The sequence below is a fragment of the Festucalex cinctus genome, chromosome 16, assembly GCF_051991245.1.
Source record: "Festucalex cinctus isolate MCC-2025b chromosome 16, RoL_Fcin_1.0, whole genome shotgun sequence".
Classification (NCBI taxonomy): Eukaryota; Metazoa; Chordata; class Actinopteri; order Syngnathiformes; family Syngnathidae; genus Festucalex; species Festucalex cinctus.
The window spans coordinates 21,962,108-21,985,931 of record NC_135426.1 but is presented as its reverse complement, the minus strand read 5'-3'; the positions used below and the strand labels follow the sequence as shown (position 1 = coordinate 21,985,931).

Sequence of the window (23,824 nt, the reverse complement as noted above, 5' to 3'; positions counted from 1 at the left end):
GCGCACACACACACACACGTAATGCCTTTCCTAGCCCCTTACCCGAATCTTAATCATCACAATCGATTACCTAAACCTAACCCTGCAAAATTCTATTCAAATCTAAACTCTAAAACCAAGTCTTGACCCTCTAAAAGAGTTTTGTGCTTGTGGGGGCCCCACTAAAATGTCCCCACAAGGACAAACCGGTCCCCACAATGGTAGTTAGACCGGGATTGGTTGAAAAGTTCTGAAATGATAAACGTCAGCACTTTGGTTTACAGGAAACTGGCAAGCGTGTGTTGGTGCGTGCACGTAAGTTGTTTCAGGATAAAAAGAGGCGCACATGAGAGGACGGGAGAACTGTGAGTCCGTCGCCATGCACACAACACCGCTGCTGCTCAGCTTCTGGGGCATGAAGAAGAAGAAGAAGATGATGATGATGATGATGATGATGATTATGACGCTGACGATGTCGTCTGCAGCTCAACAGGTCAGAAGTCGAATGGTTTTTAATGACAGTTTTGATTGATGCCCAGTCAATATGTGGCTTGATTGTGTTCACATGACAGGAAGTGTATTTGTATATGTTGTGTGCATTTGTGTGTTGGTTAATGTTTTGATGGTTTTTCTTTTCTTGTTTGATCTGAAAGTCGTACTTGGATGCCAAACCGTCAAGTTTGTTGTCGTGAGAAGTGTGGCGCAAAATCATACTCGCTTCCTTTCAAAATAAAAGCCCGTGTGTTTTCAGAATTGGTGTTCCAGCTCCACGGTGTTGCGCACTCGGTCCCGGTGCCACTCGTGCAGCCTGACGGCCATCTTCTCTTGTGATTTGGGCTACAAGAGGACGCCGTCGTCGACGGAGCAGGATTGCCAGTCAGTCACGAGGCGGCCGATGAAAACGCCGACGCCCAACCGGCAAACGCCGCCACGTTGTGCTTGTGCTCTCTGTGTGTGCGCGCAGGTACACCATCCGAAGCGCCAGCCTCAAAATGTCGCTCAAAGGTTGTTCGTTCGAGTGCTACAAGGAAGTGAAGCTTCGGATTTGCTGCCCGGGCTACTGGGGACCCGACTGCAACGGTATGCGACGTGCACCACTAATTTTGATACTGTATTTGGGCTTAAACAAACACTTGGTTCAATCATCTGTTGAGTATTTTGAGTTTTGGTATAATTGAATATATTTGACCTGAACTTGTCTACGTATTGTTCTTGAAATGAAAAGTAAAAGAGTGAGAAAGAGCTGAGCAATGGCTCCACTTCCTGTCCGCAACAAAGTGCCGACATCATCAATTGCACTTAATGGCAGCGCCCTCTACTGATGGCAAATGGGAAGTTTGAAGGAAGTCAGGTCGCATGTTTCCTCACAACTTCCTGTTTGTGTGTCAGAATGTCCGGAAGACGCCCAGCGGCCCTGCAGCCATCGAGGAATTTGCTCCGACGGACTTGGGGGCAACGGGACCTGCAGCTGCCACGTAAGATGGCATTCACACGGTTTGGAAATCAGTGTGACTCCACTTCCAACCATCTCGATGCCAAATGTGGAACCCTTGACGGAGCTTTTGACTCCACTTTCACTGATCGTTACATCCGTTTGGGATCCTTGTTAAATCCACTTTGACTCCTTTTGTTCACTTTAAATCCCTCATGACTCCACTTTTTGATTCTTTTCTTTTAATCACTGAAACTTCACACTCCATTTTAAACTAATGTGACTCTGTTTGAATCCACGTCGACTTCATATTGAATCCACTTGGACTTCACTTGAATCTCTTGTGGCTCATTGATGATTTCATGTTGACTTCCACCTGGACTGATTGTTACATCCATTTTGGAATCCTTGTTAAATCCACATTGACTCCTTGTTGTCCACTTTAAACCTGTCTTGACTCCACTTATTGATTCCTTTTTGAATCATTGAATCTTAACAACTCCATTTTAAACTAATGTTGACTCCGTTTGAAATCCATGTCGAGTCTATATTGAATCCACTTGGACTTAATGTGAATCTTTTGTGGCTCCCTGAGGGTTGATTCCACTTTAAGTCCATATTGACACCACTTTGACAGATTGTTACATCCATTTGGAATCTTTGTTAAATCCACTTTGACTCCTTGTTGTCCACTTTAAACCTGCCTTGACGCCACTTGTTTCATTTTTGAATCACTGAATCTTTCCGGACTCCGTTTTAAACTAATGTTGACTATGTTTGAATCCATGGTGACTCCGTATTGAAACAATTTGAATCTATTGTGGCTCCTTGATTGCTCCATGTCGATTCTAATTCCATGTTGACTCCACTATGACTGACTGTTCAATCTTTGCTGGCAATGTTGACTCCTTTTTGAATCCATTTGTAATCCATGTTGTTGTCATCCCTCAAATCCACGTCGACTGGTCTTTGACTTTCCTCTGGACTCCTGCTCTCCCATTGGTTGGACTCTGACGTCTGCGCCGGTGTCAGGCGGGCTTTGCGGGAAGCGCATGCGAGGACTGCGAGGCGGGCCGATACGGCGCCACGTGCAGCTCAGGTGACCTGTCGGCCGCTTGGAACAAAAAAGACCAAATGTTCCTCGTGCTGACTCGTTTGTTTTTGCGCGAGCAGTCTGCTCGTGCGTTCACGGCTTGTGTGTCGACGGCCTGAAAGGCGACGGCACGTGCACGTGTTTCTCGGGTTACGCGGGTCCCAGGTGCGATCGAGGTGAGTCGCCTGCGTGTGCTTCTCTCGTTGTTCCTCGACGCTTCGACCGCCAGCGGCGAGCTGGGCGAACGACGTCATTTTGTGTGTCATCGTTGCGCTCAGAGCTTCCTGAGTGCGCATCGTTGAAGTGTGCGGCGGATTCTCGCTGCGTGGAAGAAGCTGGGACCGGTCGCCTGGTGTGCCAGTGTCTCCCGGGTTACCGCAAGTTGGGCGGCGAGTGTTTGTGTGAGTTTCACGTTGCGTCTGCGTTCCAGCATTTGCCGAAGGTGATTGTGGTTGCCTGCCCCCCCCCCCAAAGCCATCAACCCGTGCGAGCAGCAGCTGTGCCACACGCACGCCACCTGCATCCACACGGGTCCCAACCGACACCTGTGCGCTTGCAACCAGGGTTACCACGGAGACGGGCACGTGTGCATGGCCGTGGACCCGTGCCAGACGGATGCGGGCGGCTGCCGGTCGGCGTCCAGCCTCTGCGTCTACGACGGACCCGGAAAGGTGCGACCGCGGGCTCCGGGAAGTTGGTGCAAGATGTGAAAATTAGAAGATGTGCTATTTGTTTTAGTCGCACTGCGAATGTCTCCCGGGCTCGGAGAGGTCACCGGACGGCGGTTGCGTGGTGGTGGACTTGTGCAGGCCCGATTCGTGCCACAAGAACGCCAACTGCACCACGCAGGGACCGGGACAGTTTCAGTCAGTTTCCCGTTTGGTTTGTCGTCATAAGTCGCGGCGGTTTAGATGCTCACCCTCTATTTTCCTGCAGGTGCACGTGTCTCCAAGGTTACCATGGCGACGGGAAAGTTTGTTACGGCAACATTATGGAGCGTCTGATGGAACTCAACACGGAACCGGGTGGCTCGTGGGCGGGTCAGCTCACTAAGGCCATCTCACTCTTCGGTACCGGGATCACAAAATGATGCTGTCGTCTGATTGGACGGCTGCCGAATGATACTCAGTCTTCGTCCGTTTTCAGATTCCGTGTCATGGCCCCTCCAGAACTTGGGTCCGTTCACAGTTTTTGTTCCCAGCAACAAAGGCTTCAGAGGAACAATGGTGAGAAATCTTTTCTCATGGCATGATCAGATGTGGTCAGAATTATCGATGAGTGATTATCGCATTCTGTGCAGATGAAGACTCTCTTGGCCCAGCCAAGCAAAACCAAATACCTGTGCAAGATGCACCTGGTGGCCGGGATCATGGACCTGCACACCCTGAAGAATCACGACGTCTTCTACACACTGACGGGGAAGTTGGCAGAAAGTATCACGTCGCAACTGGTGAGCAGCGAGTACATTCCGGTTGCGTCAGGACCGTCGCTCACCATCACTCGGTTCCCGTTCCCCGCAGACCTCGCTGGTCAAGATCCGAATCCACGGCAGCAGGAAGAGGGCTGCGGTCATCCAGTCTGACGTGCTGGCGTCGAATGGAATGATCCACATCGTCGACAAGCTGATGGACAGCGTGGTGGCGACCGTGGAGAGCGATCCTCAGGTCAGCCGCTTCCTGTTTTGGAAGCATTTTTTGACCCAATTCAGTTGGGTTCTTTAAGAACACGCAAGTAATAATGCAGTAATTAGCATTAGAATATAACTAAGTTTCATCATTATTCAAAATTTGAACAAAGAGCTTCTTGCAACGTGGCCCTTGCTGATCTCTTAGACTCTGCTGCCACCTGCTGGCCGTTTTTTTGTAATAACTACCATTCCTTTAATTAAGCCACCTCTTCATGTAAGTAGCTGCATCAAAACCTTCTGTTTGCTCTTGCATTAAAACACACACACACACACACACACACACAAAACGTATAAATACGTTTTTGGGCGTGAAGGACAAAGTATTAAAAAACGTATTTACACGTTTTTGGGTTTGAATGAGTTAATTTGACCCAACTTTTTGGGTTAAATAACTCATAAAGTTGGTCCATACTTGACCCAATTTGGGTTATTTTTGACCCAACTGTTTTTAGAGCGAGGGCTTGACTTGGTACTGAACTTCCGACCCGTAACTTGGGACTTGACACTTGAAGGTTAAGCCTTGACATGTCCTTGAAACCGGCACACGTGACTGAATCCCACCTGTGTCTCAGGAGAACCTCATGAAGATCCTGTCCGACTACGGCAAGTTTGGAACCTTCGCGTCTCTGCTGAAGGTGAGTCCCGTTTCAAGCAGACAGGAAGTGACGCCAAGGCCCGCATCACTTCGTCTTTCCGTCCCCCCCGTGTCACTGCAGAGCGCCGACCTGGCGTCCGTGTTGGACCTTCCGGGCCCGATGACCGTCTTCGCCCCCGTCAGTTCGGCGTTTGAGGCCATGGAGGACGGACATTTGGAGTTCCTGCGAAGCCCTGCGGTGAGCTTGTGTACGCCGTCAAACAACAACAACTGCATTGGTTTTTCACGTTTGGTTCTGCTTTAGGGAGCCACCAAGCGTTTGGAGTTTTTGAGGAATCACGTGGTGCCGTCCACACAGGTAAGACACCGCGCCAATCGTTCTGTGGTTGATTCTTGATCGTTTTCTGGTGCTAGTTGGAGGTGTTCAACGCCGCTTCTGGTCCGCGACTCATCACCATGGCCAATCAGGTGCTCGGCATCAACATCACAGAAAATGTGAGTTGTTTGATTCTTTCCACTCGTTTGCTTTTATGCACAGCGCCATGAACTGGCGACCAGTCCATCGTTTGTCTCGATGTGCGACCAGTCCAGTGTGTCAATCAATCCATCTTGATAACCACTGATGATCAATTGGTGTCGTTCAGGGTCAGATTTTGGTGAACGGGGCGGCTGTGTTGGAGGCGGCAGTGGAGGCCAAGAACGGTCACCTGTACGTAATGGACGCCGTTCTGACACCGGCGTCCATCCAGCCGCTGTTGGCCAACAGGTGCGACGTGACGAAAAACAGCATCGTCAAGGTAAACCTTCACAACGGAATCTTCTGCCGTCTGCCGCCGTCGCCTCACTTCCTGTTTCGTGTCCGTAGGGCGAATGCGTCAGCTGCTCCAAAACCGGAACCTGCTCCTCAGGAGGAATCTACACCGTAAGCCACAACGCATACGCAACCAGTACAGAAAAAAAATAATATATATTTACATTCATAATTTTAATTAACTCATTTGCTGCCAATAACGTGTAAATACGTTTCTTTTTGTTTTAAGTGTCCCAAAGACGTATTTACACGTTTTTTTTCATGCTAAAGCACACAGAAGGCTTTGATGCTTGATTATTGCTTTGATTATTATTAATAATTTTTAAAAAAATGTTAATAATTTTTAAGTTTTTTTTAAATTGCGAGAAAAAAAATACGATCCCAAACACACACAAAAAGGAATGTTTGCATGTATTATTATTATTATTATTATTATTATTTTCCAGGGCACGTCTGTGTTTGGATGCATGTACCAATCAACGACCGGCATTTTCTCGGTCACCGGATGCTCGCCACTCTGCAACGTCACCGTCACGGTAAAAACGGCAACGGACCCCAACAGTCCCGGTCCCGTGCGAGCGTCACGTGAGCGCCTTTGTTTCAGACCGCCGCCTGCTGTCGCGGTTTCTACGGCCCCGACTGCAGCTCGTGTCCCGGAGGGCACGGCTCACCGTGTTCAGGGCGCGGTCAGGTCAGACGCTTGCGCGATCGGCGCCCCCCTGCGGACGCCCGGCGTAATGCATATCTCTCGTTGCATTTTAGTGTTCCGATGGCCTGCGTGGAAACGGGACGTGCAGCTGTCAATCAAACTTTGGAGGCTCTCGCTGTCAACTTTGCTCGTCAAGCACAAAGTTCGGACCCAACTGTGACACAAGTCAGTCCAGTGCATTTTCAGTTTTTTTTTTTTTTTTTTTTTAGTTGACCAGTCTGAGTTTGTAACTCAAGGGGGCGATGTTGCGCATGGTTTGTGTTTGAGCGTTTCGGCATACAAGAATAAAATGTAATTATAATTTAATTGACTAAAAAGTTTTTGCCGGCACACGACCTCTTTGTGGTGTTTTTGCGTGTTTGTTCAGCGTGCCCATGCGTGCACGGTATGTGCGACAACCGACCCGAATCGGACGGACGCTGCAAGCCGTCGTCGTGCGCGCTGGGCTTCACGGGTCCGTTCTGCGAGCGTCGCACGTCGCCGTGCGGCGTCGCCGGCCACTTCTGCCACGCGCACGCCGACTGCGACTTCAGTCGAGGAATGCCAAAGTATGTAGAACTCGCCGTCAACGGGTGCGTCCCGAACGCCACTCGGCTCATCTTGGCTGTCACAGGTGCGTTTGTCGACCCGGTTACCTCGGCGACGGAATCACCTGCGTGGAAGACGACGCGTGCGCTCCGCCCCTGCGAGGCGGCTGCGGCCCCAACGTAAGCGCTTATACACGTCAAGACACTCAACTCAACTTTATTTATAAAGCGCTTTAAGAACAGGCGTTGCTGTATACAAAGTGCTGTACATAAACATCAGTTTTGCAGTAAACAAGAACAAAGCAAACATTTTGAAGTTCGAATACAGTTTCTTTTTTAATTTTTTACAATTTTTTACAAGTAAATACATTTTACATCAGTGAATAAATAAGAAGTAGTGAACAAAGAGATAAATAAGTAGACTAAACATCAAACTCATACACACCACAAAACACCAAGAACGACGTGTTTGTCGCAGGCCAAGTGTGTGAAGACGGGCGCGGGTGGGCACGCGTGCCAGTGTGTGACGGGCTGGCGTGAAGATGGCGACGAGTGTCAGCCAATCAACGAGTGTCTGGCTCCCGAGAGGGGTGGCTGCCACCCCAACGCCACCTGCGTCTACGTGGGACCCGCTCAGGTACCCGAAGATAGCGCTGACGACAAAAACAAAACACAAAAAAAACAACGCAGCAAGCCAAAGTGTGTCCTGTCTGTCGCCGGGCAGAGCGACTGCGTGTGTAATGACGGTTACCAAGGCAACGGACGCCAGTGTGAGGCAGCCAATCAGTGTGTGACTCAAAGCGGCGGCTGCCACTACCTGGTGAGTCCAAAACATGCACACTCAACATCACCCACGCACGACTCCCTCTGACCTCTGACCTGCATCTCTTAGGCGAGCTGCCAGCTGACGAGCTCATCCGAGTGGGCCTGCGTGTGCGACGAGGGCTACTCGGGGAACGGTCGCCTGTGTTACGGCAGCGTTCAGCAGGTTACGATTGCAACTTAGCACTCACAACTCACTTAAGCTCATCAGGTCTGACTTCTTTCAGGAGCTGGCAGCTCTCCCGGAAGCTTCCGACTTCTTCATGTGGACCACCGTGAGTTCAAGCAAACAGCCAAAAGGGTCAAATCCGGGTCCAGGATTTGACCTCTTTGACTCAATTCGTGTGACTTGACCTGACTTTTTGTCAGGAGTCGGGCGTGAGTGTGGCGCTGCCTGACCAGCAGATGACGCTCTTGCTGCCGTCGTCCGCCGCCGTAGCCAAGATGTCTTCAGATGATAAAACATTCTGGACGTCAAAGTCCAATCTGCCCAGTCTCATCAGGTCAGTCTGGCGACGGTCACGGAGGTTTTCTCCACTTACTGATTGTTTGCAGAAGTAGCGAGGAGGGGGGGGGGGGGGGGGGACTCGAGTCCCTGACTTGACTTGAGTCGGGCTCAAGTCACTCATTTTAGGATTTGGGCCTTGCTTGCTGTCAGGGTTAACTGTTTGACATCTATTAAACACGACACAAAAAGGAGAGAAGACTCGCGAGGAGAGAGGAGAGGAACTGACTGATACAATTCACTCCTGCACTCCCTGAAGATTCCTCTTCTCACCCTCTCTATTTATTTGGTTTTCCACTCCCTTTCCACGTCACTATGTCTATGTGTTGTGCATGTGAGTGGAAGATTGCTGACGACGTGTGGTCAAGTTTGCAATCATTTGTTAACAGAAAACAGGCGACCTCAGCAGACTGGCTCGATCCATTCTGCTGTGTTAGATGCTGTGGTTCTTCAGCTTTTTTGAGTCATTTTCAAATAGCCAGACTATGTGAACGTGAGTGCGAATAGAGCAAAGCATTCTTCATTGCAAGCAGAAGCAGTTCTTCATTGCAGCAAATGTCTGATAACTTATTTACAATTATTCCTACACTTGCCTAACCTTACAGTAAGACTCGAGACATGGTTGCGTGAACCTTGCAGGAATCACATGATCTCCAGCGTGTATCTGCTGAGCAGCCTGAGAAACATTTCAACTCTGACCTCGCTTCTCAACTCTCCACTTCCTGTTTCCACAAACCATGAGGTGAGCGTCACCGGGTCTTCGCCGATCCGCAAGTCCGACTCCGCACGCGACATCAGAGTCTCGTTTTGTTTTGTCAGCGGACGTCCGTGGGCGGGGCAGTCATCACCACGCCGGACCTGGCGGCGAGCGATGGGGTCATTCATGTGGTGGACTCGGTGCTGTTGAACTTAGGAGCCAAATGCAAAACGGTGACGGAAGCTGACGGTGCAAATGAACACAGCTTTGTTTGATTGGCAGGTTCTGCTTCCTGACAGGAAGATGAGCCGAAGCTTACTGGCCACGCTGCATCTGCGATCAGAACTCTCGCTCTTCACGACGTACCTCCTGGTAGGCACGCCCAAACGCACGACCTCTTCAAAATGCGCACGCTCTCGAACACGCATACTGAAAACCTCTGTTTATTTTTGGTGTCGAGCAATACTCTTTGCTGGACGAAGTGGAGCGGTCCGGACAGTTCACCGTCTTTGCGCCCACAAATGCCGCCATCGAAGATTACCTCCAGAAAATGGCCGCCACCGCTCTGGTACGTAAATCATACCTGGTCAAACGAGAGCAAAGTCAAGGTTTGGGGTCTGGCTCCCAGCGTGACTCGCATCATGACGGATGTCACAATCGGCGCTGTGACTCTGCCACCAGGATGTCAACACCACCCGTTACCACCTGGTGGCGTCACAACGCCTGCTGAAAAGCGACCTGCTGCAGGGCGGATACAAACAAACACTGCTCGGATTCCGCTTTCAGATTGGCTTCTTCGCTCGAGACGGACAGGTAAACGATAAACGCTATCTTGGTTGACTGTTCTACAGCGCTAAACAGGTCAATGCACTCACCGTTATCCAAACTTTTTTTTTGCTCGGGTCCAACAGCTATTGGGAGCTAGCTGTGGCGTTTACCTCACGCCGGTCACGTATTGAAACTTTGGAAATATGCCGCGACAAAGCTCAGCTTGCATTGTCTGACTAGCGACCTCAGTGGATAGTAGGACTACATTTCCCATGATTCTTAAATGCAAAAGCAGGAAGTAGTTGTAGTTTCGGTCACCGATTAGATGCGAATGAGAACACAAATGTGAATTTGGAAATAAATTGGAAGGAATTTAACTATTAAATATTATTTAATGAGTTTATTGTATGAATTGCTATGACAACTATGTGACTGAAAAATGGGACGGCGGGATGACAAAATCTTCTGGATGCAGGACCCAAGACTCAAAACGGGACATCTTGTCACCGTTGGCCACAAAAATGTCTTTGCATCTCTCGTTATTCCGATTCCTGTTTGTTGTACTTTTATCTCATTCTTTTCAAACCCACCCAATGAGTAATCTGATTGGCCTATGTTCATCACCCCCACTTTACTCTGATTGGCTGTCAGTGCAATATTGACCCCTGCACAAACATGCGCACAAAAAGCCACTGAGGTGTTCAAGGTTCCACTCAAAACATGGGAAATTAGTGTGTCAACCTTCGCTATTTTCTCTCTGAGTCGATAAAACAACTTATGAACTGTACGATATCAACAATGAACAATAAAATTAGCAGGGTGTTACACTTTTATTTTTCTTGAGGGGCCCCATAGTGGGTGGCGGGTCCCGAAGCAATTGCTTAGTTGTCCCATGCCTTGGGTGGACTCTGCAAAAGACTCGCCATGTGGAAAGTGTCCATGACTTCCTGTCAGGTGACTCGTGGTCTGGCGTCTCATCCCCGCAGCTGTTAGTCAACGAAGCTCCCGTCAACGCAAGCGACATCTTGAGTGAGAACGGCGTGGTCCACGTCCTCTCGGCGGTCCTGCCAGTCCGGCGCAATCGCTGCGACCAAATCCTACAGGAGAAAGTCAAGGTCAGAAGTGTTTTGATTTTTCCTAGCCAACTGTGCTGAAATGCTTCAGAAGGAAAGGCTAGGAAAGGGACAGTTTTCTGGCACTATTAATTTTAAGAACTCTTTCATCAGTCACAACTTTCATATAGATTTAAGACCCATCAAACAATTTGGCAATATTCCAATCTAATGTGTCTGTCTTGTACAGACAGAAGCTCTTAAATTCTGTTCTTCAGGTGCTACGGCGTAGACGTCTTTGCACCCTTTTGAAATTCATGGCAAGATTGCACACTTTTTTTTTTTTTGAGGCTGTCAATGAAGAAGGGTCTGTTGTTTTATGGCTGCAGGGTTCCTGCGTGGACTGTATCTTCCCACAGGGGGCCGTCTGCCCTGCCGACACAGTTCCAGACGTGAGTTTGTTGTAGAACTTGCAAAGCGGATTTGAATGTTTGCTCAGGTTTCGTTTATGTCGCAGACGTTGTCCAAGAAAAGAAAGTGCATGTACGTGCGCACGTTCGAAGGTGAGCGTCTGATGTCCATCGGCTGCCGAGCAACATGCTTGAAATCGCAAGTGGTGAGTCATGACATCAGTCTTGTCTGTCTGACTGGTGGTTTGACGGACTGACTGACTGACTGACCATGGGTCTGTTTGTCTGGCAATCTGACAGCATAAGTGTCTGTCTGTTTGTGTTTCAGGTCCCTGTGTGTTGCGCCGGCTTTTTTGGGCCTCACTGCGAGCCCTGTCCCGGGTTGAAAGGTCAACCGTGCATGGGTAACGGCGCGTGTTCCGACGGCATCAACGGGACAGGAAGATGCCGCTGCCGGCGAGGATTCCAAGGAACCACCTGCGAGACTTGTGAGCCCGGGAAGTACGGCGTCCACTGCGACCAGGGTGAGTCTTGCGTGAGGACTCTGACATGTTGCCCAGTCGCTGATGCGTTTCCTTCGCAGTCTGCCGCTGCCAAGATGGCCACTGTAACGAAGGACCCCAAGGCGACGGGACGTGCGTGTGTCACCACGGCAGGCGGGGCGTCCTCTGTGACGAAAGTAGAACGGTTTCATAGTAGTCTTCAAAAGCTTTTGCCAATAAAAGCTTTCTTCCATCTTACATTTTGTTTCGGGCTTCCGCAGTGATCAAGTCCCCAGCCGATGAACTTTGTGGTTCCGTATTGTGTCACACCAGTGCCAAGTGAGTCCATTTTCCACAAACATAACAGTACATGTGTACAGATCATCGGTGCCAATATTTGGCATTTTGGTAAATATCGGAATCGGCCTTTTTACAGAATCTCATCTCAATGAGTGGTGAATGTAGCAAATTTCGAGTTTTAATCTGGCTTTGTAAGATGTTCAAAGGGAGTTTTTACTTGTTGCAAAGACATCCATCCATTTTCTGAACCACTTACTCCTTACAAGGGTCGCGGGGGGTGCTGGAGCCTATCTCAGCTGGCTCTGGGCAGTAGGCACACCCTAGACTGGTTGCCAGCCAATCACAGGGCACACAGAGACAAACAACCATCCACACTCACAAGCACACTTAACTCATTCATGCCAATGACAACTATAGACATCAAAATCCAAGCAAACAGCCAGTGTTAATTTTGTAAAAAAATAAAATAAATAAAATAAAATTACAATTTTATTTACAAAAAAAAAGAAATTTCAATTTAGTTTTAGTTATAGTCTTCTGACTAAATATAATTAAAGCCTTAGTCATAACTTAGTCACCTGATTGTATTTGAGTTTTAATCCAACTTTAGTCGACAAAAATAAGGAGCAATTTTAGTCGACTAAATTGACTTCTGGAGGTCGAGACCCAGTTTGTGGTCTCAGTAAGACCAAGACCGATCACTATGCACAATGGTAGCACTAAGCAATGAAATTGTTGTCATTATTGTTATTAATAACAATGGGGATTAATAACTATGAATGAAAAAAATGAATAACAAACTAAATTCAAATTTCTTGTCAAAATGTGCACTGGCTGTTTGCTTGGAATTTTGACGTCTATAGTCGTCATTGGCAGTGAATGAGTTAAGAAACAATTTGGAGCGCCCAATTACCCTGCCATGCATGTCTTTGGAATGTGGGAGGAGACTAGAGAAGACCCACGCAGGCACGGGGAGAACATGCAAACTCCACCCAGGAAGGCCGGAGCCCAGTCTCGAACCCGAGTCCTCAATACTGAGAGGCGGACTCGCTAACCAGTCATGCACCGTGGCGTGTTTCAAAGACATTTCGAACATATTCAGACAATTTTTCACTATCAGCGAAGATCTTTTGAAATCTGTTATGAAAATGGTGTTTTACTTCCGCAGTTGCGTCATCCGACCGTCCGGACCGCAATGTCTGTGTCCCTACGGCTTTGAGGGAAATGGAACCTTCTGTCGAGGTAACGCCCCTCAAAAATGATTGACACCCAGTCACATGACCCGCCTACTGACTGCGTGTGTGTGTGTGTGTGTGTGTGCGCGCGCGTGTGTAGCTAAAGATGCGTGTGCACAGGATAACGGTGGATGCAGTTTGTTTGCAGTGTGCAAGCGAGCAGGACCCGGCCAACGTTTGTGCGAGTGTAATCCAGGTTACTATGGCGATGGGCTGGTGTGCGTCGGTCAGTGGATGAATCAAACGTTACTTCTCCATACTTTATTTACTGGATACAAAATTCCTGGAGAAGGAATGTTTACAAGAGTGCGCGTGGCGGGTGTCTTCCAGACAGAAATCCGTGTCTGGAAAGAAACGGTGGTTGCCATGCCAACGCGGACTGCATCCACATTGGCCCCAACCAGGTAAGGCCACATTTGAGACTGCAGGCTGAAATGAGAGTAATGCTTCATTGTTTTGTTTCGTCATTGTTGATGTTGCTTCTTGCGGCTGTTTTTCTTGCTTTTTTTGTATCGTCGTCGTTTTGATTGTTGATGTTTTCTTGTTTATGTTGTTGATGTTTTGATTGCTACCTCAGACATTGTGCAGCTGCACGGACAATTACACGGGAGACGGACACGACTGCAAGCCGGTCAACTTGTGTGAAAAGGTTTGCTGTGCTAGCATCCAGTGCGGTTGTGCGGCGGTGTGGTTGTTTTTGTATTTCGTACGGTTGCGCGGCCGTGCGTGCTGACTGTCAAAAGTTTGCCCTTGCAGAGAAATGGTGGTTGTCACCCGTACGCCAGGTGTAACATGACGAGCCCTGGCGTTCGCTCGTGCTCCTGCAAAATAAATTTCATCGGCGACGGCCTGACCTGCAGAGGAACCGTCGGCATGGTGAGCGTTCACCGGCCGAGACGCCTTGCTCAAAATCAAACTGGTGACTTTCTAAAAAAAATTGGCAATTATCCGCAGGAACTTCTGACCAGAAAACTACGTAACTTCGTCATGGGGGTTGTGGTGAGCGACCGAAGGCTTCGACCCCACCTGCTGGTAGGAGGCATCCGACTAACGCGAGCTCTGCTTCCAGGCTACGAAAATCTCTCTGAGAGGCCGCGGGCCGTTCACCGTCTTCGCTCCCAGCTCCAGCGCCTACCAGGCTGACGAAAACGGCTCGGGCAAGGTGACGACCATCCTGGGGGCGAAGATTTTAGTCATTACGACTTGGAATCCGGTCGACTGCAGTTGCGCTTTTGATGACTTGACAAAAATTAAAAGACTCAATGCTGGAATTGGACTGAGGCTTTAAAGACTTTGGAGTGTACTTGCAGTACGCAGGCTTCAACAACTAGTTTTCTGCCACCAGTTTTGCGTAATGTCGCAACATCGCAGATATGGCTGTCCTAAAAGTAGCTAGAAGTTGCTAAATGACATCATTGCCTAATGTGCATCACTGTCACTAATGGACACTGTATAACATGGGAGCGGGAAATGATGAGTAAAAAAACTGTAAAGATCTGAAAAAAGTCGCTTTTGACAACAACAAAAAAGTTGCTAAGACGCTTTGTAAAGTTGCCAGATTGAGCAAGAAAGTGGCCAAGTTGGCAACACTGTGAACACGCTCCTTGATTCTTGCCCACTTCTTCGCTCCATACCAACCACTTTTTTTTTTAATTATTTTTTTACCATTTTCACATTATGGCTTTTTGTTTTCATGAAACTGATACATAATCATTTATCGATTTTTAATTGATTCTGAATGATTCTAATTCATTGATGAATCGCATGGGAAAAAAAAAGAAATTCCATCACTTTTTTGGCAAACATTACATTATTTCACATTGCACAAAAATAAATTAAATATGATTCCGTTCCTGGTTTGGTCCATAACGTCTGTGAGAAAACAAGCAAAAATCTTGTTTGCTGTTTTCATAGGCACAGCTGATGTTTGCAAATTTGATTCCGCCCTCGCAGATGAAGCAAATCATGGAGGACAAGAGCAAGGAAGCGCTGGGCGCAGTCTTGCGCACGCACATCGTCATGTGCCACACGCTGTCACCCGTCGACCTGGCCACGCCTCGGAACCTCACCGCCCTGTCTGGCTCGGTCCTGAGCGTCGGCCCGTCCCAGGTGACCGGCGGCACGGCAACGTGGACGCGCGGCCGAGCTAGCATGAGTTGACGGCGAGCTTTGTGGCCCGCAGGGCGGCATCTCCGTCAATCGGGCCAACGTTACCTACAGCGATGGCCTCAGCGTCAACGGAATCCTGCACGAGATCGACACCATCCTCTACCCCGCGCACGTGGACGCCATCACGAGCGCCGACACGCAGGTGAGGACCGCCCGACTTTTGTAAGGCAATATGCTCGTTGCAAAACATTTGAAGGGGTCTTTGATGCGTCTGCCTTCCCGATTGCAGAGGAACTTGTCAGATGTGGCTGATCACCATGGTTACGGAAGCTTCTACAAGCTGCTGCAGGTCAGAAGCACCTTCAGCTCTTTCAACATGTTTTCTCTCTGACGATGGGCTGACGTTTCAGGACACGGGCGTGCTGGATATGATGCGCAACAGGATATACCAACCCGTCACGCTCTTCATGCCCACTGACGTCACCATGGCAACCTTGCCCCAAGAGCAAAAGGACTTCTTGTTGCACCCGCACAATCGAGCGCAGCTGACCGAATACCTCAAGTACCACGTTCTACGCAACCACAAGGTGAGAGGTCAACTCTTGCAGCCTAACGTTAGCATTAGCATTAGCGTGACTGTTGCCTCCCTGGCCACCATCAGCTTTATGCCGAAAACCTGATCTACGCCCAGGCCACGCGCACGCTGCAGGGCTCGGCGCTCGCCTTCCGGTGCGGAGGCGCCGACAGCATCGTGAGTCGCGGCACCGCCAAGAAGACGAGGAGGGATGTAGACGTGTTGAAAATGAAATGTTGTCGTCGTCAGGGCGAGGTGTTTGTGAACGGGGACATTTGTCGCATTGTGCAGCGCCACCTGTCGTTCGTGGACGGTATCGCTTACGGCATTGACTGCCTGCTCACTCCTCCCAGTCTGGGGGGGCGCTGTGACCAGGAGACCAACTTTGACCTTGAGGTCAGTCCAGTAATTGTTTCACTGATCTGTATATATTACTGGATAGCCGATAGCCCATACACGTCCGTGCAAGCTGTTGAAGCGACAGGGCGGCCATCTTTCCTCTCCCATTTCGCGAGTACGTACAGATTTGACATATTCAACTCGTATGCTCTTAGTATAGGACCAGGGGGTGGAGGTGATGGAGGGTTTTGCGGTTTGGTCACTATTTTTTAAAGAGATACTTTACTTATTTAGCTATTTTTGGCAGTCAAACATGAATATTTTGTCTATAATTAATTTGATACTTTCGTTATTTTTCACGTACAATTAGTACCTTTTAAAAACACATTTTGCAACTTGTTGTTGACTGAAAATGACATCACAAGGGCTCAGGTAACCAATCACAGCTCAGGTTATGAATGTCACATGACCAAACCTAGAAAACAGGTGAGCTGTGATTGGTTCAATGTTCAAATGTCTTGGCCTATCGGCTACCCAGTAATATATACAGATCAGTGACTTGCTCTTACAATACGTCCTGATCATTTTCTCTTTCTACTTCCTGTCTATTACATTCAATACTTCCTGTTCTACAACTGCTCTACTATTTCCTGTATTCGAGGCCATCTAAAAATAGCCAGAACTCACAGTGGCCGCTCGCAGCTGAAGTCAGAGGGCAGCCATCTTGCATTGCCACTGTTACAGCTTGTGTTGGGTTTTGGCTGAAAACACTGTTATCAGTGCGTATTTAACACCAGGATCCGTTTATGGTGTCATAAGAACTTCGCAAAGAACCAATTTCACTATTTGCATCGACTATTCGGTGTATATTATTTTAGGATTGTGAATCATGACCTGCAAAGGTTAGGTTTACATTTCGTCGTGAATTTTGTCCTGATGGGCTTTGCTTTTATTTTATTGTTGATGGTTCTGACAACATGATGCAGACGAAACTTTCAGTAGCAGGTAGATATACCTTAGAAGAGAAAAAAATGTAGAATTGCCTGATAAAATGTCCATGTAGACTTTCTCCCAAGTCCAAAAGTGTAGAAGAATCAGTCTGTATTTCAGTTAGGCTGGTTTAAGCGAGCGGCAACGCAAGATGGCCGCCGGTGACTTGAGAGCTACGGCCAGTAGGCTGAATTATGCATCAGGTTATTTGTGGTTGTATTATGGCTACTACTCTCTGTTTTACCTTTTCTAAGTGGAACAGAAGGTAGAAGAAGAAGTACAAGAAGTAGCTGTAGGATAATCGTAAGCAGTAGTTGTGGAACATCTACTAACCCTCGTCTTTTCCTAACACTACTTTCTATTCTTCCTATTCTTCTGCTTCCTTTACTACTTCACTTTGGACTGAGGTGACCCCAAAGCGGGTGCTTAACTTCCAATCTTCATCAGATGAGCTGCGGCATGTGCTTAGGCTTGACCGATCGCTGTCCGGGTGGATCCAAGTTCAAGGTTAGGATGTGTGCGCGCCGGTGGACGTGTGTACGCGTGTGTATGCGTACGTGCTGTGTGATTGACTGCTTGCGTGTTCTTCCAGGAGGTTCAGAAGTGCGACCTGTCCAGCATGAATGTCCAGATCAACAAGGGCTGTCGCCGCATTTGCACCGTCAACTTCTGGCAGCCCAAATGTTGCCATGGTTACTACGGCAGAGACTGCCAGGGTCAGGCGCGCTGCCGGCGTCACGTCGTGTCATCAGCCTGCCGTGCTCTGGTCCGATCATTTCTTCTTCTTCTTGGTTTGATGTCTTTGCGGTTGCACTTCTATAGCGTGCCCCGGCGGCGCGGGATCCCCTTGCAGTAACCGCGGTGACTGCGATGACGGGCACCTGGGCAATGGGACGTGCACGTGCGCGGCGGGATTTGAGGGTGTGGCCTGTGAGCGTTGCGCCGACGGCTTTCACGGGGCCCGCTGCAAAGGTGAGCGTCCTGCCCGCAGCGTCTGGTCCCTCATGGTCTTGCTTTACACATCAATGAAATACAGGGAGTCCTCGAGTTCTGTTCCAATGCTAGCGATTAGTGATGTAACGATAAGGGCAATATCGCGATATTGTTATATTAAAACTGCCACAATATTGTCGTCATCATGTTCACAATATTTAAAAGGAACACATCTTAAAAAAAAAAGTCACGTTGATTTCCATTTGTGCAGTTATAGCACCCTCTAGTGGCTAGTGTATTAGTGCAATTTAATTTTCATTAGGGATGTTTTGGCCTTCTATGTTTAAAATCTATGCTAATTGTCAGATGAAGGGGAACCAAATTTGCTTGTGAAGCGATCAATGTGTGCTTTTTTTTCTCGACTTAAGTCGAATTTCCCCATTAAAGTCAATATTTACATAAAGATAATTTGCATTAAAAAAAATCTAAAATACATTCAAATAAATAAAAAAAGATGCTGTGCGACTTAAGCCCAAGTCTTTGCCGATGTTTGTCGGCGTCTCCTTTCTGTGATCTTTTTCTGACGTTTAGCTTCGTTTTCATGGTAATTGCTTTTCGTTTGGCTGGACAAACATTGATCTGCTGCATTCGAGGATATAAAATATTAAGAGAAAAGCAAGCTTTTTGTGAAAAGATACATTTTTTTGCACAACAGTGACTTTGACACTAATATTTTTTGTTTAATGACAAGGCAGCGCAGCACTAGACGTGCTGCCCATTGCGAAAAAACAAACAAACGTAAATTTCCGTTTTTGGCAGCATTCATTAGGATCTTAGAACACGTCATTAAACATTTTTGGCGGTCAAAGAGTTAACAACTATTGAACCTCCTCTTTGCTCCGTCAGCCTGCGACTGCTCGGAACACGGCACCTGTGACGACGGCCGCCGTGGGACCGGTTCTTGCTTTTGCGAGGCGGGCTGGACGGGCCACCGCTGCGAAACGCCGCAAGGTGAGCGGTAGCGGCGACTCGTGATTGCCGGGCAGCTCGCCGCTAAGGTTTTCCTCCCCTGCAGATGAAGTGGCGGTGTGTTTTCCGCCGTGTTCCGTCGCAGCCGTCTGCGTCGGCAACAACACCTGCCTGTGTCGGCCATTTTATCAAGGGGACGGATACGCCTGCGCAGGTATCAGTCACGCGGTTTTTAGCCATCTTTCCTCTCAAAAGTCCATTTTTTGAAATGTTTTGCAATTTTCTTGGAAACAGAACCCAAAGAAATCCCGTAAATATTGACGGTGTTTGTCCGCTGAAGCCGCTTTTGACCGCTCGATTGGCTTGATTGGTGTGTGCGTGTGAATTGACGGCCGTGCGCGCGTTTCAGTGTTGGACATGTGCGAGGTGTGGAACGGCGGCTGCGCACCGTCGGCGTCGTGCTCCCAGCTGGGCGAGCAGGTGACCTGCACCTGTCCCAAAGATCACACCGGAGACGGCTTCACGTGTCTCCCCGTCGACCCGTGCGTCGCTGGCGACAACGGCGGCTGCCACCAACACGCCGACTGCGTCATGACCGCGCCGGTGAGACCCGCTCGCTACGTTGCGTCCATGTCTGCTCGCTCTGGTATCGACTGATGCCTGGCCTCATTTTCAGGTATAGGTACTAATGAGGCCCTCTTGTGGCCGTTTTATAATCAGGAAGTGGAAATTAGAAGAATAGAAAATTGCCGTTAATTTCATGGAAACCTGATGTATCAAAAGTACTAGTGGAATTGGTATTTGCTATCAGTAACAGTAATACTGTTAGTGGTCTGATAAAAAGGGGTATTTGACATCCCAATAGAAAATGATATGACATCATAGCTCATATTGATTGTAAGAGTCACATAAAAGGGGTCAGTCCCTTTTGGAAGCATGACATTGGATTGGTACGATAAAAGTGCACCCAATGACATCATCCCGCCGTGCGTTTATGATCCGAGTGTGTTGCTGGTTTGTGCTTGAGGGCAAGCGGACGTGCTCGTGCAAAGACGGCTTCATCGGAGACGGCGTGACAGCGTGCGACGTCCGGGAGCTTCCTGTCAGTCGATGTCTCCAAGACAACGGGCGATGCCACCCCGACGCCCGCTGCACTGACCTTCATTTTGAAGGTACACTTCGACCTCCCACGCGGTTTCAACGCAGTTGAACTTTTTTTCCCAGTATTCCTGAGCGCAGGGGTCAGCAACCTTTTCTGTCAAAAGAGACATCCATCCATCCATTTTCTTGACCGCTTATTCCTCACAAGGGTCGCAGGGGGTGCTGGAGCTTAGCTCAGCTGGCATTGGGCAGTAGGTGGGATACACCCTGGACTGGTTGCCAGCCAATCGCAGCAAATGAGACATTTTAAAGCCAAATAAATTTTTAAAGATGTGTCTGGAGCCGCAAAACATTTGAACATTGTGATGAACGGGACAGCGTGTTAGTCTAATGTACTGAGGGTCCAATAGCTTTTTAGAGCTGCACCAGAACACAGAAATATGCTGCATCCAATTTATTTTCTAATACCTTTTTGTAATTTTTCATGCTTCCTTTTTCATTCATTGTTAGACTTTTATGCCAATCCGTAAAATCTCTGACATTTTTGGCAATTTTATGGACATATGGTAATTTTCTGCCTCTCTTCTTCCTTTTTTGGACATTTTATGGTTATTTGTGAGATTTTTTTTCTGCCTTTTTTGCTATCAATTTTCTGACATTTTTGGCAACATTTTATAATTACTTTTTGAATGTTTTCATTTCCTCCAAGATTTTTTTTTTTTTAATTGACATTTTTGGCAATGTCATTTACATTTTATGTTAATTTTCTGCACCAGTCCAGGGTGCCCCCCGGCTGCATCAAAGCCTTCTGTATGCTCGAGCATATAATTTATTTTTATTTTTTTTAAATAAATAAAATAAAATAAAAATTAAAAAAAAATACGTCTTTGGGACACTTGCAACATAAAAAAAACAAACGGATTTACACGTTATTGGGAGCAAATGAGTTAACATACAATCTGAATACAGAATTCACTAGCATGTTTTGGTACAACACTAAAGACACAACTCAAAATTCCAACTTGTGAAAACCCACAATTTTTTTTTTTTTATTATAATTTTTTTAATTATAACTTCGTCTTGTTTGCCGGCAGACGCGACGCTGGGCGTGTTCCACATGCGCTCGGACGACGGCCAGTACAAACTGAGCTACGCGGACGCACGCTCGGCCTGCGGCGCCGCCGGAGCCACGATAGCCACGTACACGCAGTTGTCCTACGCTCAGCAGGTGAGTGAAGGCGCCGCAAATACGACATCAGTGGCAGTTCGGATCTCATTTCCCCATCCGCAGGGCGGCTTGAACATGTGCGCTGCCGGCTGGCTGGAGGGGGCCCAGGTGGCGTACCCGACCACCTACGCTAATCCCAAGTGCGGCTTCGGACACGTCGGCATCGTCGACTACGGCTTTCGCAAAAACCTCAGCGAGACCTGGGACACCTTCTGCTTTCGGATGAAGGGTGAGAGGCCGTGACCCCTGACACCACAGAAACTTCAAATCGTTTGAAGACGCCACTGTTGATTCTTGTCCTCGACAGACGTGACGTGCAAGTGCAAGTCCGGTTATGTCGGCGATGGCATGAGCTGCATTGGAAACCTGTTCCAGGTCCTCATGGCCACGCCCACCCTGTCAAACTTCCTCACGGTGAGTTCAGGCGAGTTGGATGTCCTTTTTGATCACTTTCACGAGCGGTCACTTTTTTTTGTCCTTCCGCAGCAAATCCTCAACGTGTCTCAGGCGTCTTCGGCCGGGAGAAAATTTGTCCAGCGTCTCCAGGACCCTGATGCACGCTCCACGCTCTTCGCCCCTGAAAACGACGGTCTCATGGAGAACCAGGTTGGTCTCACGCTCACACTCAACTCGCTCGTGGAGGTGGGTGGACTAGCCACAAATTGTACTTAAGAGGACTGATGCTTTAGGATACGATGACTCAAATTTAAGTTAAGTCGTCCTTCAAATAATGACTCCAGTCAGTGAAAAACATACCCAAGTAGTTAAGTAACGTGTGATTTATTTTCATAATTAAAGCATGAATGTGCAAATTCCGCCGCAGACTTTGGGCTCGTCTCAAGTCTCTTAATGTCAACATTGCTCACCTGAAGGCCACCACAGACCCGCCTTTTAAATGTGGTGGCACATTCACTTTAATGGGTACTACAGTGTAAAATGTGATAATGGTGACCCCCCCCCTAATGGACAAAAATAGGTACAATTCCCTTCATAATGATGTTTATTGGCGATACAGTGTATGCATGAGCTTTTAAAGAAGTTAACCTTAACATTTGACAATAATGTTATATGCAACCTTACTAGTGTAAACATAACATTCTGATTAATATTACATTTTTTTTAATTTTTTTTTTATCCTTCTCGGGGGGGCGACCATTTGCTGTCGACTGAAGATGACAACAATGTTGCTCAGGGCTCAGGCAACGACCAATTACCACTCACCTGTTTTCTGAAGTTGATCTGTAAATGGTTGTTACCGGAGACCTGAGCAACATTGATGTCATTTTCACTCAAGAAGAGCATTACTTCGTTACTCATATTCCACTAAAACAATATTAACCAAAATACCGTATTTAGACTTTTGGAGCTCCATAGAACATATTGTAAAGTTGTTTTTTAGGGGTGCGGTTAACCTCCCTTTTAAATGTTTGTAAATTAATTAAATAAATACTTTGTCATCACTTCTTGGTGGATTTAGTCTGCGGGGGTATCAAAAGTAACACCCGCAATAAATGACGCATTACTAAAATGGAGTAAATGTAGCATGTCGCTCCGTGCTTCTGAAAACATGTCCTCCCGAGCGACCTGTCGCCTCGCGATTTATGGTAACCGCTTGCGTGGTGTCCCGCAGACTTTGTCGCAGCGTGACTTGGAGTCTCACCTGTCGGAGGGTCATGCATTGATGTTGCGCCAGCTGACCAACGGGACTCGTCTTAAGACTCGTGCGGGAACGCTGACCGTTTTGGGACTGGCGGACTTCCTGGACCCGTCGGCACCGGTGAGCGGTCGCCGTCATAACGCCGAGCGTCATGCGCGTCATACCCATGAACGGAACTTTGGTCCGCAGTCATCCTGTTACGTCAACGAGCGCTTTGTGGTCACGGCCGACATCTTGGCGGCTAACGGCGTCATCCATGTTCTCCAGGGACCACTGCAGGCTCCGCCCCTTCGCCAGGAGGTGATTGACATCTGGAAATGCCCGTCGGGCGATGACCTCTGAACTCTTTTGTGATTGCTCCACAGATGCATACGGCGCATAAAGCCGGGACGGGCCTGGGCGTGGTGCTTCTCGTCGCTTTGGTGTCAGGAATCCTTGTTGTGGGATTCCACTTCTACAGACGCACACGCAAACCATTCCGCTTCCAATACTTTAAGGTGTGTGTAATGTATATACCGATTAGTGAACATATTTACAAAATATGTTGACATGATGTATTCAACTTACACCAACACCATCCTCCAGGATAATACTGAGCAAGAGGAGGAGGAAGCTGCTGGTGGTTCCAGCGGCACTCACAGCATTTCCAACCCGGTTTACGAGGAGGCGCCACAAGCTAACACCCAAACTTCAGATGACCTCGTGAGCTCCTTGGCTAGCGTTGTCCTGCAGAAGATAGAGAAACCCGAAGCCAGCAGGCCGGCGGATGACCTGTTGCTCTGCTAGGCAAACCCCCCCCCACCCCCCATTTATGTTTTTC

General features: G+C 48.2%; 1 protein-coding gene across 1 annotated transcript; it reads left to right on the top strand.

Annotated features, from left to right (window-relative positions):
- Nucleotides 1-340: 340 nt before the first annotated feature.
- Nucleotides 341-23,795, top strand: stab2 (stabilin 2). Its single transcript, XM_077499599.1, has 68 exons — nt 341-472; nt 731-855; nt 944-1,059; nt 1,369-1,454; nt 2,444-2,510; nt 2,585-2,680; nt 2,783-2,905; nt 2,979-3,175; nt 3,243-3,370; nt 3,441-3,574; nt 3,651-3,730; nt 3,805-3,954; nt 4,025-4,168; nt 4,764-4,826; nt 4,908-5,024; nt 5,091-5,144; nt 5,201-5,281; nt 5,431-5,583; nt 5,652-5,708; nt 6,044-6,133; nt 6,202-6,288; nt 6,360-6,471; nt 6,674-6,854; nt 6,920-7,013; nt 7,312-7,470; nt 7,558-7,653; nt 7,726-7,821; nt 7,883-7,930; nt 8,025-8,158; nt 8,800-8,902; nt 8,980-9,057; nt 9,140-9,229; nt 9,318-9,425; nt 9,539-9,670; nt 10,612-10,740; nt 11,067-11,129; nt 11,195-11,293; nt 11,416-11,611; nt 11,671-11,766; nt 11,851-11,908; nt 13,038-13,111; nt 13,205-13,330; nt 13,435-13,508; nt 13,682-13,753; nt 13,861-13,980; nt 14,059-14,103; nt 14,174-14,266; nt 15,058-15,213; nt 15,287-15,415; nt 15,503-15,562; nt 15,624-15,800; nt 15,875-15,964; nt 16,037-16,183; nt 17,564-17,623; nt 17,709-17,832; nt 17,939-18,088; nt 18,956-19,060; nt 19,125-19,232; nt 19,428-19,621; nt 20,046-20,190; nt 21,214-21,347; nt 21,411-21,576; nt 21,655-21,761; nt 21,834-21,953; nt 22,978-23,124; nt 23,194-23,304; nt 23,370-23,501; nt 23,590-23,795. The coding sequence occupies exons 1-68, from the start codon at nt 359-361 to the stop codon at nt 23,788-23,790; spliced, it is 7,701 nt and encodes a 2,566-aa protein (XP_077355725.1). The 5' UTR covers nt 341-358; the 3' UTR covers nt 23,791-23,795.
- Nucleotides 23,796-23,824: the final 29 nt, after the last annotated feature.